The 12128-nt window shown below is 45.7% G+C and overlaps 1 protein-coding gene across 5 annotated transcripts in view; it reads left to right on the forward strand.

Moving 5' to 3' along the window:
* The window catches only part of raph1a (Ras association (RalGDS/AF-6) and pleckstrin homology domains 1a), an 83069-nt gene that overhangs the window by 62625 nt on the left and 8316 nt on the right, over positions 1-12128 (forward strand). For all 5 annotated transcript variants that reach the window (XM_008302477.1, XM_008302481.1, XM_008302479.1 and 2 more), the window contains 9 exons: positions 2995-3072; positions 4988-5062; positions 5193-5277; positions 8797-8918; positions 8999-9064; positions 9921-10064; positions 10147-10257; positions 10398-10496; positions 11666-11786. In XM_008302477.1, the coding sequence (XP_008300699.1) occupies positions 2995-3072; positions 4988-5062; positions 5193-5277; positions 8797-8918; positions 8999-9064; positions 9921-10064; positions 10147-10257; positions 10398-10496; positions 11666-11786 (901 nt within the window). The remainder of the gene's footprint in view (positions 1-2994; positions 3073-4987; positions 5063-5192; positions 5278-8796; positions 8919-8998; positions 9065-9920; positions 10065-10146; positions 10258-10397; positions 10497-11665; positions 11787-12128) is intronic.

The raw sequence follows: 12128 nt of genomic DNA on the forward strand, positions 1-12128 counted from the left end.
AAACCTGCTGATGGTTGTTGGTTGTCAGAGGGCTGAAGCCAGTTTGATCAATTCTGGTTTGTGTTTCCGTACTGCTGCTGCACCATTTCATCAGACATTATGGTGTTTATAGAGACGACGTGTTCCTGGATCTGTACATCCGTCTGAGCAGATCAACACTAAACGAATGTGCTCAGATTAATGTTTTACTTTTAGGATCCATTTGCGTTCGCAGCAGCTGCCGTTGGCTTCAAATCCAGCTTTTACTGCCGTGGATCAAGCTAAGTTAAAGCTAAGACTCTGCTGATTCATGACATAAAGCGCTCTGAGCCGCCTCCGAAAAGAGAAACGTGATTTTGTTTTAATTTGCGGCCCAGATTAGAGGAGGGCGGAGCCACGGCGGGCCTGAGATTCAGGCAGATTACAAGCTGCGGGGCCGGTCTAATTCCTGCAGCAGTGATTAGGCTGAGGGCGTAATTATCTGCACTCGTTAGAGCGGCTTCGAGGGAACAGCTGCGTGCACATCAGTTAGCATGTAGCTGTGCTTGTGTGTCAGTGTTACAGCCGGCCTCCCTCCGCTGGCCCACTTCTGCCTCCACTGACTCCCAGTGCTGCTGTTTGCAGCCTACGGCGGCTCAGGAGGGACACATTCCTCACGACTTCAAAGGCAGCCGGATCCTTCCTGGGCAGAAGCTAATTTTAGTGGCTCTATAATATAGGTCAGCGGAATATCTATGAGTTGCAGAGAGAAAAGATTAAACTGCAAGCTGGAAGTGATGACAGGAGGAGAGAAGAGCAGAGCGCTGCAAAACATGTGAAGCAGCATTTTTATGTCTGAATGAAAATGTAGTAAAAAGAGCCAGAATACAGCAGTAAAGACACATGTGGTGCTAATTAAGGAATTAATTACTGGATTAAAACATGTCAAGGCCTCTTAAAATGTACCAACCGATGAATAATAGATGAAGTGCGCCTCTGAAATCTCACTGAAAACACCGATCATGTGGATTTATTAAAGACCAGAACCTCGTACAGATTCAGAATCAGCAGGAATTATTCACGTGAAGGAAGAACGAGCTGTTGGCATTAGCTGGTTAGCATCGTATAAACTGTGAAAGACAGAATTACAGGTGATTTTAAACCATTAAAGTCCACAGACCAGGACTAACTCGGCATTTGGTGGCTTTCACACACAGTTATATATATTTAGTTAAATTGAATCCCCCTTTTCCAAATCAGTTTGTTTTAACTTGAGTCGCATCTTTTGAAATTGAATCTAAATTCTTGTTAATATATAAATTAAACTCAGTTGCTTTGATTGTGTTCAGGGCAACAAATCAAAGCAACTGGATTCAGTGTCAGCATAATGCTTTGAAAATATTTAATTCAAATATAACGCTTATTTGCAAAAATGCAGACAGAACTATTCCATGATTAATAATTTGATTTCATGTCGTAGTAACACGTCTTTCTGCTCATACGGCTGCTAGTCTGAGTGAATTAAATTTAAACTGAGTGCTGAAGTTGAATAAAAAGAAGTAAAACTGAACAGGAAGCACACAGACATGGATCATACTGAGGATCAAACACTGCATTCTGCTAATAAATCTAAATGATGCGATTAAAATATAAACTTTCGTTTCAAACACTTGATTAAAATAATAACGGTTGTAGTTCAGTTCCTGGTGGCAGATAGTCCTGCCCCAGTTCAACATTATTTGTGCCACTTTAACCCCTCGGCGCTCTAATCTGGAGCCGGCTGATGAACAAAGCATAGGGTCGTCATTATGGAGCCGCCGTGAGCTTATGCTGCTGCTGCTGCTGATTCCAGAGTTTACATCGGCGGGGATCCGGGGGCGTCCATAAGGAGATTGGCTGCTAATCTCCTCGTCCTCATCTTCATTTCTGTTCTGCCCTTTCCCTTCGTTCCTCAGTGTTTTGTATGAATGTGTGTGAGCTGGTTGGATGAAAGTGGAGCATCATGTGGAGAACTCAGACTGGTGAGGAGGCATCAGATAAAGAGGCTGGGTGAGGAGACGGGGTGAGGAGGGGTGAGGAGGCTCCACATCAACACAGCTTCTATGGAGGCTGTCTGAGCAGCAGCAGCAGCAGCAGCAGCCCATCCCCCCCGTCAGCCCATCCTCTCCATCTCAGTGCTGCTGCCTCGCTCGGCCGGAGAGGATGTGACAGGAGGAGGCAGCATCCTTCCTCAGGTCCAGCCGGTCAACGCCACTAACTGGTTAACCGCTTAACTGGTTAACTGGCTGGAGGTCGGAGCCCGACCAGTGAATCAGCTGATGACCGGTGAAGCTGCAGCCTGTTTGCTTCTGTTTCTTTATTTTAGCTCCAGATCTTGTGTTTGTGTCTGATCCTCCTGCTCCTCCTCCTCCTCCTCTGCTGCCTCGTCACACTTCTCTCTCCTCTCTGTCGACTTCATCACTCTTGTGCGGCCGACCAAAGCGTCTCGCTGCAGGTTTGAACCCGTCCGACCTCCCCGGCGTCTCCTTTGACCCTCGGGTTGGCCGGCTGCAGCGGCGGAGAGTCGCAGGCTTCCAGCTGAAGAGTGTGTTTGGATAATCCTCCTTCAGCGAGCATTAATCCAATCTGCTGCAGCTACAATAACAGAGATGATGATGACGATGAGGAGGAGCAGGAGGAGAAGCCGGTCTCAGGGTGACAGTCAGACTGTGTTCGGTGCAGCTCTGCTCTGGGAATAAGTCTGAGGTTTGGTGTTTTCACATCAGCATGGTGCCGATTCATAACTAGGACGGATGGAGGCGACGCTCTGAGCCTTTTCTGGAGACGTTTTTTTAAATCAGTACACAAGTTTGTGGTTTAATTTGAAGCAGACACAGAAGCGCCGGTTGAGGGACTCAGCATGAATTCCTGCTGGAGGAATCAGGTGGGTGACAGGTCGCGCTGCTTTGATGCGGATCGAGCGAAACGAACGCCGCAGGAATGTTTGTGTCGGTGCGATTGGCTGCTGTGGACTGAGCGGCTGTGGTTTGTGTGCAGGAGGAGCAGGCGGCCAAGCTGAAGGCTGAGAACATCCGGGTGGCCCTGGAGAAGATCAAGGAGGCTCAGGTGAAGAAGGTGAGTCCGCTCACAGTCACAGCTGGTTGCACAACACTTCACAGCAACAAGGAGGAAGATTTAAATTCACCAAACACACGAGAGACGGTAACGACCCAGAACGTCATTTATCATCCACACTCACACGACTAATCCAATCACTGCTGTGCACCACATTCACTGTGTTGTGTGTTTGTGTTGATGTTTGTGTGGTGTGTGTCTGACTGCGTGCACGTGCCTCTGTGTGTGTGTGTGTGTGTGTGTGTGTGTCTGGCACGTGTCCAGCGGACTCAGTTTTCTGGGTCAGGTCAGTGTAACTCCACACTGAGCGCTCCGGTCAATAACAGCTGGGGTCAACACACACATATACACACTGACACACACTAATACACACTGACACACACACTGATACACACACTAACACACACAGCACTCAGCATAATGACCAACTGCAAGCTGAGTCTCAATCCCACAGAGAGGAGAGTCGGATTAACAACCTGGATTTACTACACAGACTGCAGCTACCTGTGTGTGTGTGTGTGTGTGTGTCAGTGTGTGTGTTTTAAGTCGAGTCATCTGTATGTTGACGCAACTCGAAGCTCCAGAAAAGTGACAGTGATGTTTGTGCTCTGCAGCACACTTTGAAGGAAGCTGAACGATAAAACAACGACCATCAGAAGACGTTGGCGTCGCGTCTCTGAGGCTCTGTGGTCGGGACGAACGCCGTCCTGTGATTGGCTGAGACGTGTTAATGTGTAAACAGACCACAAACGTGCACGTTTATAAAAAGACAACGTGTGATAACGTGTTCTGGAAGTGTAACCTCTGGTAGTTTATGTAGATGTTTATGGACCTCCTGGGAGCTGTGGTTCTGCTCAGGACGGCTGCAGAGATGATGTTTTAACTGGAATTCAATAAATAGGTTGTAAAAGTCAAATCTGCAGTTAAATGTCACTTGTTAGCGCCGCCACGGAGAACCTGCCCCCGCTGCTGAAAAGATCCTGGAGGAAACACTGAGCCCTGGTTCAGACTGTTGTTAGGACCGCTTTAGGACCGTTTCTAGGCTGGGTTTAACCCTGGTTCAGGTCTGACTCAGGAGCTTTTCTGGTCTAATTTCAGACCTGGTACTGTACCTGGTTCAGACTGGCCTTACACGTGGATCGGATTTAGAAACTCTTCAGACTGGCTTCAGACTTAGTTAGGACTTGTCCAGGACTTTATTCAGCCTGGTATTGGACCTGGTTTAGACTGGTTTCTAGCCCAGTGTTTAACCTGGTTTCAGACTGTATTTATGTCAGATTTTTAGTTCAGATTTTAGCCTGTTCTTGACCTTATTTCAGACCTGGATTAGGTTTAATATAGACTGGTTTTTGAAATGGTTTCAGACCAGACCTTCAGACTAGCTTCACACCTGATTTAGACTGGTTTAGTAGACTGGTTACAGACTTGGTTTAGGTCTGATTTAAACTGTTTTCTGGCCTGGTTGTTGACATGGAATCAGACCTGGTTTAGACTAGTTTCAGATTTGATTTTGGAGCATGTTGGAGAAAAAAACGTTTTACTACGACTGAACTCCATAACACTGAACCGTACTTGTCATGGAGTACCAGTAAACCACCACTTCCCTTCATGTCCCAGTCGACTGGTCCCACAGCATGCAGCTATATGACCCCACCTGGTACAAGGAACCACAGTGTACTGCAGTAGTACTCTGTGCTGCTTCACTTTACTGTAGCACAAACCTCAGTGTGCACCATCAGCGGTTCTTCCTCTGAGGACCAGGCTGCAGGACCTGACAGTGAAACAGGTTCAGTCCTGAAGCTCAGGCTGTGTTTCTGCATCGTTTAGCTCCTCTGAATGTGAACAGACGTCGTTAAAGTCAGTGTGATGTTGGTCGGTGTAACTCAGCAGCTCCTCTCCTCCTTCTGCTCCTCAGCTGGTCATTCGTGTCCACTTGTCAGACGAGAGCTCCAAGACGATGATGGTGGACGAGAGACAGACGGTCAGACAGGTGAGAGCTTCAGCAGGTGTACCAGCAGCAGCAGCAGTACTTGGTCTCCTCATGTATTGGTATCAGTAGTAACTCTTCTTAAATATCAGCTGAGCTGTTGGTTTAACTGACAGCGTCTTCTGTCCTGCAGGTTCTGGACAGTTTACTGGAGAAGTCCCACTGTGGTTATAGTGCAGACTGGTCACTGGTGGAGACCATCAACGAGCTGCAGATGGGTGAGCACACACACACACAACACATACACAAAATGAAATAGTTCTGAGTGGTGGTGTGTGTTAAGAAGCAGCACATTCTCCGATCAAAAAGTGAAGACGGTCAGAGTTAGCACACAGTCATCATAAAGCAGTGGGTTTTTCATATTAAAAGTTGTCTGAAAGTATGAAAATGAATTTATAAAATGCTCTAATTGGCATACATCATCAGAATATAAATGTAGTAAGTTCATGTTCCATTTAGTTGATGTGTTCCTGTAGCTCCATTACGCTCCATTAATGGAAAACAGCCCCAGAAAGTCCTGTTTTTGCCATTTTTAGGACTAAAATGTTCCATAAATCAGGCTGTAAGTGACATAAGAACAAACTGCTGTAAAAACCTCCATCATACAGACAGAAATTAAACTGGAAAGTTTGATCTGAGTGGAGATTTGTGCATCAGAGAAAGAAGAAAAAAAAAACAGCCTTTAAAGATGTGTATTATAACTGACATCTACAAACACCTGAATGTGCACCTCAGGATGTTTGTTTTCCACTAAGAGGGTATATCATGGAAGCAAAGCATCAAACTCAACCATCGCATGAAAAAAAATAAAAAGTTTTTTTCCTTAACATAATGTCTGTTAGATGGTGTGACTGGATCATGTATCGATAAAACGGCACAAAGTGGAAGAAAAGGCGAGCAGACAGAAGACGGCATCAACTTGTAGCAGAGAGCCACTGGAAACAGGAGGTTTTCTAGAAAATACAACAGAATAGAATCAATATTTAGTGTTAAACACAACTAATTGTGGCTTTTCTACTGTAATGTTTAGATTTTTTTCTACACTTAAATTGCTGTATTTTGACTTATATTTTACTCTTGTTCTATTGTACTTACTATTTATTAGACTTTTCTTTTTTAAAAAAAACCTGGACCTGAGTACTAATTTTGTACCACGAACATGTGAATGTGAGCTGGTATGAATCCTTGAATCCTTCAATAGAATAGAATAGAATAGAGTAGAATAGAATAGAACAGAACATCCTTTATTAGTCCCAAAAGGGGAAATCTGCAACGTCACAGCAGCAAAGTGACAGAAAGAAAAGCAAGAAAACACGACTATAGATTAAAGAGGAGACGTGTACACACTACAAATACAATATGAATAAGAAAGACAGAAGAACACGAGGACACTAGGAACACAGATGTAAGAAGGATGGAAGGAGGAGCTCTGTGGAGGCGGAAAGGCTTCGACGTTGCTGTGATGAGTAAAGACTTTGGTCCTGATCCAGCAGCAGAGTCAGGTGTAGTAGAAGCTGTGTGCCGGTTTAAAGCGAGCTGCGGATCTTCAGCCACACAGATCCGACTCCCCGTGGGTTGTTGTGTGTCTGCCAGCACACACTGTACTACGGGCTTCGACTCCACTTAACGCTCTTTGACAAACGCGCTGAGTGTGTGTGGCGCCGGTGCAGCCATGTGTGTGATCTAACCTACATCTTCAGGGCTTCTGAGAGCAGCGGCAGAGTTATAAAAGAGGAGCAGCAGGAAGCTCCGTCTCCTGAACCTCGATTATACCGACAAGCTTCACGTGTTCCTACAGCTGAAGGCCTCCATGCTGCAGGTCCAAGCTTTAAACTGAGGGATGTGTTAATGTAGGGAGTAAATGCTGGTTTATTACAGCCTCCTCCTCCCCCCACTGCTCCCACTACTCCCACTACCCCCATCCTCCCAGTCCAGCCTGACCAGCAGCATCATGTCACTCTGTAACCTGCAGCACATTTCACTTTGTCACACAAGCAGAAAAATTGTGTCTATTATGTGATTTTTCCATAAGCGGCGGCCATTTTTCCAGACATTTCCAACGACAGAATGAGTTTGTGGAGAGATGTGCTTTGATTTAGTGTCAAAACGTGAAGAGTTTAGCTTGTAGAATCCACATTATCCTGTTCTAACACGATAACTTACATCTGATCAGGGTGTTGTGGACTTTAAAGAGAAAAAAAAGCATTAATGTGAACCAGTCTGGTGGTGTGACCTGTATGTGGTCATATTATCTTCAGTATCTTCTTTTAAAACACTTCTTAAAACCCACTTTTTTAGACTCGCTTTCCAGTGATGTTTGCTTTTATTTCTCTTTTAGATTTTTCCCATTTCTTTTCCATTTTTATTAGTGCTACCTGCCTCTTTGATCTTTCTTTATCTACTTTTATCTTCAAGCAAAACAACATTAATCCCATAAAAATTAATGTAAATATAAAATAAAATTGAATTGAATTGAATTGAATTGAATAAAAATCAGACCAACAAGTTAAAAGAGATTCAAACCAATCCCAAAATGTGGCGCCCACGTCCACCATCTTGAAAAATGGCCGCCATTTTGAATCTTTGTGCGGCTTTTTTCTTTGCCGTTTAGTTTTCATGCTGCTTACCTTCTTTTGTTAAAACGGACTCATGGGCCGGCGTTGGTGCTTGGATGAGAAACTAAATGGTTTCTGTGATATTTACACTTACTCTCCCCACAACGGTTCGACCACCTCCAGGGTGGATGGAGCTCAGCGGTCTCTGGGATCCATGTTTTGAAGCTCAAAACAGGTTCAGTAAATAACTACAGTGATCCCTCCAAATGTTTTACACATTCCAACCAGAATCTCTCTCATCGCTCTCAACAGAGATAGTCGGTCGCTCTCTTTTTCACTGTAGTAACATCATCCTTTCTGTGGAGCTCCTTTTCTATGTGGAAGCTTCTTCCTCTGGACTCCCATCTGCTGGAGCTTCTTCCTTCACTCGATGCTGCAGCGACGTTGCCACAGAAACCAGATTTAAAACTCTGCAGAGGTTCACCTGCAGCTGATGGATTTAATCAGCGTTCAATGTGATGGAGGCTCATTGTTCATGAAGCTCCTGCTTCAGTGTGATAGAAGTGATTTTACAAGTCAAGAGATGCTGAATAAAACAGCGTTCAGCAGCCGTTTAGTTAACCTGGATTCAACGTCCACAGAGCGAGCAGACGAGGTTTGTGTCCGTTTCAGTCCTCAGAGGAAAGAAGCCCGAGTTCACAGCGAATCAGAGGAAACGAGGGCAGCGGACGCCACGAGCCACGCTGCTCCGCTGACGGGAACGAGGTTATGAGGTTCCTGCAGGAACATCGTCTAAAAGAGCAAATCACAGAAATGGGAAACTCTGCAGTGAGAGTCAGAAACATGTGCTCAGCTTCAGATGTGATGAAGCTGCAGGATGACGAGGCGGTTCTGGTCTCTGATGAACCACTAGTGGGTGCCTGAAGTGTTTACAGAGAAACTGAAACCTTTTAGCTGTAGTCTCAGTAAATTATTTAGCAAAATTAGCAGCAGGGCTTTAACTAAAACTTGGAGAAGTTTTGTTTGAAGGACACTGACTCCATCTATTGAAGTTAGAAATGTAGAGACCAAAGATCAACAATCAATAAGATCAACAACAAGCAGGTTGGAGAGGAAACACTGACAGATGAACACTGTTCCGTAGTTTCTCATTGACGTGGTTTTCTGTTGGATCGTGTGCAGAGCGGATCTTCGAGGACCACGAGAACCTGGTGGAGAACTTGCTGAACTGGACCAGAGACAGCCAGAACCGCCTCATGTTCACCGAGCGCATCGAGAAGTACGCTCTGTTCAAGAACCCACAGGTGAGACGCGACCCAGCCGCCTGCTCTCTGCACAGGTGAGCTCTCACGGTACTGACCAATCGGCTTCCTGTCTGCTGCAGAACTATTTGCTGGGGCGGAAGGAGACGTGTGAGATGGCTGAGCGGAACAAAGAGGCGCTGTTAGAGGTGAGTTTGTTCTGTTTACTGTTACGGAGAACCTCAGATCCATGACTCAGCTCCTCCCAGTTATAAAGGACATTTCAGATCCACAGCGTCTTTCTTCAGGACCAGTGACTTCACGTCAGGTCCAGTTTCACATATTTACAACTGAACTGTGGCTGGTCACACTTTACGATCTCTTTAACTCAGTTCAACAGATCTAAATTGTCTGTTGTAGATTCTGACATGAAGTTTAAACCGATCAGAATGGTTTTGTAGAACCTCTGAAGTTCTGCCTCAAAACGTAATTTTAGAAATGTTGACTTAGAGCTGTGACGCTGCAGATTTCTGTAAATAGAAGCTACAACAGGAAAGAGGCGTCTTGATTTCTAAACACACTACAGTAACCGCATATTTCAGCTGTTTTACCTCCAAGTCAGAGCAAATCAAGACCAAATTCTAGTGAATTTAACCACAAATCTCTGACAAACAAAGCTCTGGTTCTCCACTAACTCCTCCTGATGAGCTCCTCCTGTTCACTGTTCCAGCGCTTAGCAACCATCAGCCTCATGCACATTCACTAATGACATTTGTCTGCAGCTCATATGATGACCAGTCCCAACTGAATACAGTTTTAGAAATCTAAATCCTGTCCATCGCTTTAAGTCTAGATGGTCGAACTCCGTCATTAAATGTCAAACCTGCCGCCTCAGATGCATCTTTACACAGAATGTTCAAAGTCCTGGCAGCCGGCGTTGACATCTGTGCACACACACTTCTCCTGTCGCCTCCATCTGACCAAAGAGACGATGGAGCGACTCAGACTTCAGAGAGTCTGTCGGGTTTTACCTCCGGGCTGATTCAGGCTCTGCTCGTGTCTCAGGAGTGCTTCGGGGGCAGCTCGGTGTCCGTCCCCGAGATGGAGGGAGTGCTGTGGCTCAAAGAGGACGGGAAGAAGTCGTGGAAGAAGCGCTACTTCCTGCTGAGGGCTTCTGGCATCTACTACGTCCCGAAGGGCAAAGCCAAGGTGAGCGGCCGAGAGCAGAGTGTGTTTTTGATGTAAAGCCCGACAGAGATAACTGATCCGGTGTGTGTGTGTGTGTGTGCAGGCGTCCAGAGACCTGGTGTGTTTCCTCCAGCTGGATCACGTTAACGTCTACCTTGGCCAGGACTACAAGAGCAAGTACAAGGCTCCGACCGACTACTGCATGGTGCTGAAGGTACTGACGGAGATGACGACCTCCTGCTGACATCTAGTGGTCAGAAACAGAACACACACTTCTGGTTCTGAACACGCTGCGGTGTTCTCACTGTGTGTGTGTGTGTGTGTGTGTGTGTGTGTGTGTGTGTGTGTGTGCAGCACCCTCAGATCCAGAAGAAGTCGCAGTACATCAAGTACCTGTGCTGCGACGACGTCAGAACCCTGCAGCAGTGGATCAACAGCATCCGCATCGCCAAGGTAACGGCGTCCTCGGCGGTTAGCTTCACGTGCTAACTAGCGCGCGCTCAGAGAGAAAAGTCACAGTTCAGTGAAAACAAACGGCAAAACTAACAGTGAATTATAGAAAACATTCAGGTGTCTGACTGGCCGTCGTTCAAATCAACATGTGACATGAAGTGTTAAACATCAAGCTGAGTTCTTTACTAAAGTACCTCAGTGCAACATGTTCATGATTAAATGAAGCTTTAAAGGCGACAGTTCCAGGTTTTAGAGCTGCACTAAATAACCCTGAGGACAGACGTCTTGTTTGAACAACCTTTATTTAAACTGTCAAAAACGTCCAACGTGCTGTTTCAGCCCAACGGTGTTTAACGTTCAGTGTCTTTGGGATGCAGACGGGAGGAGCTGCATTAAATGTACTTTAGCCTCCGTAAGAAATCGATATCCCTCTAAGTGTACTTTATATTTGGAGCACTTTACGTCAGAGGCTGAGCGATGGTGTGATGCTGATTATTAGTTATTAGGGAGACTGAATGATAGGACACAGCGGAGAGTAGGTTGAAAATCTACAACAACTTTGTGTTTTACATCAAAGGTTCGACAGTTTTTATTTGTGCGATGAAATGCAAAGTGACCGTTTTTAACAAGACAATATGAAAAGAGCAATTCTTTAAAGAACAATAGAACATTTTTTAAGAAGTCGCCGTGTCAGATATAATGAGCAGGTAGAGAAGTGCTGAACATTTCCCCTCATCATTCAGACGGTGCTGCCGGTGGGACACAGTGAAGACGAACCAGCTGTAAATGAATGTATTTTACAGGGAATCCGTTTATAAAATACACACAATCATCCGTCTACCTCTACGTCACCTCCAGCAGCCTCTGAAACAGGACTGAAGCAGATCATTTGCTAACCCAAATCCAAACTAACTGATCAGGCAGCAGTAGAACAACTCCTGTGTTGTGAGCTAGTAAATAGATTTTTGTCAGTAGTCTGGTGTTTGACAGAGAACAGAAGATGCAGCAGCTCCAGTTGTGTTGAAAAGGTAAATATTGAAGCATAGCGAGCATGTCAGCAGATGCTTTAGGTATGATGTTTACCTTCCAGATCCTCCTGTCTGCTGCTGCTGTAGGTAGAAACATCCTCTTTCTGTCACCTGATAACCTCTGGTCCTTCTGTCCCTCAGTACGGGAAGCAGCTCTACATCAACTTCCAGGAGGCGATGAGGAGGTCGGAGGCGGCCTACGACTGGTCTTCCCTTTCTTCTTCCTCCATCAAGTCAGGATCCAGCTCATCCAGCCTTCCAGGTCCGACAGCTCCGGCCAGAGCACAATCAGACAAATCACTAACACACTTCAGGTCACGTTTATGCAGCTGGACTGGCTTTGAGTTTACTGAAGATGTTTCCTCTGAGTCAGAGTGTGGCCCAGTGTTCATCACAGTGGAGTCCTGGTTCTTCCTTTCTGTCTGCATTGAAGTGCACAGAGATGTTGTGGTTGTGGTTCTGATCCTGCAGCAGAAACGGTGTTGGTGGTTCTGACAAAGACCCAGTTCTGACAACCTTCAGCTTATTCTCCAGTGGGTGGTTAAACAGTAAATACTGATCTGCTGTTTGTTCTGTGACGGTTCTGACCCAGGGGTCTTCTTCT

The sequence above is a fragment of the Stegastes partitus genome, unplaced genomic scaffold, assembly GCF_000690725.1.
Source record: "Stegastes partitus isolate 25-593 unplaced genomic scaffold, Stegastes_partitus-1.0.2 Scaffold1821, whole genome shotgun sequence".
Classification (NCBI taxonomy): Eukaryota; Metazoa; Chordata; class Actinopteri; family Pomacentridae; genus Stegastes; species Stegastes partitus.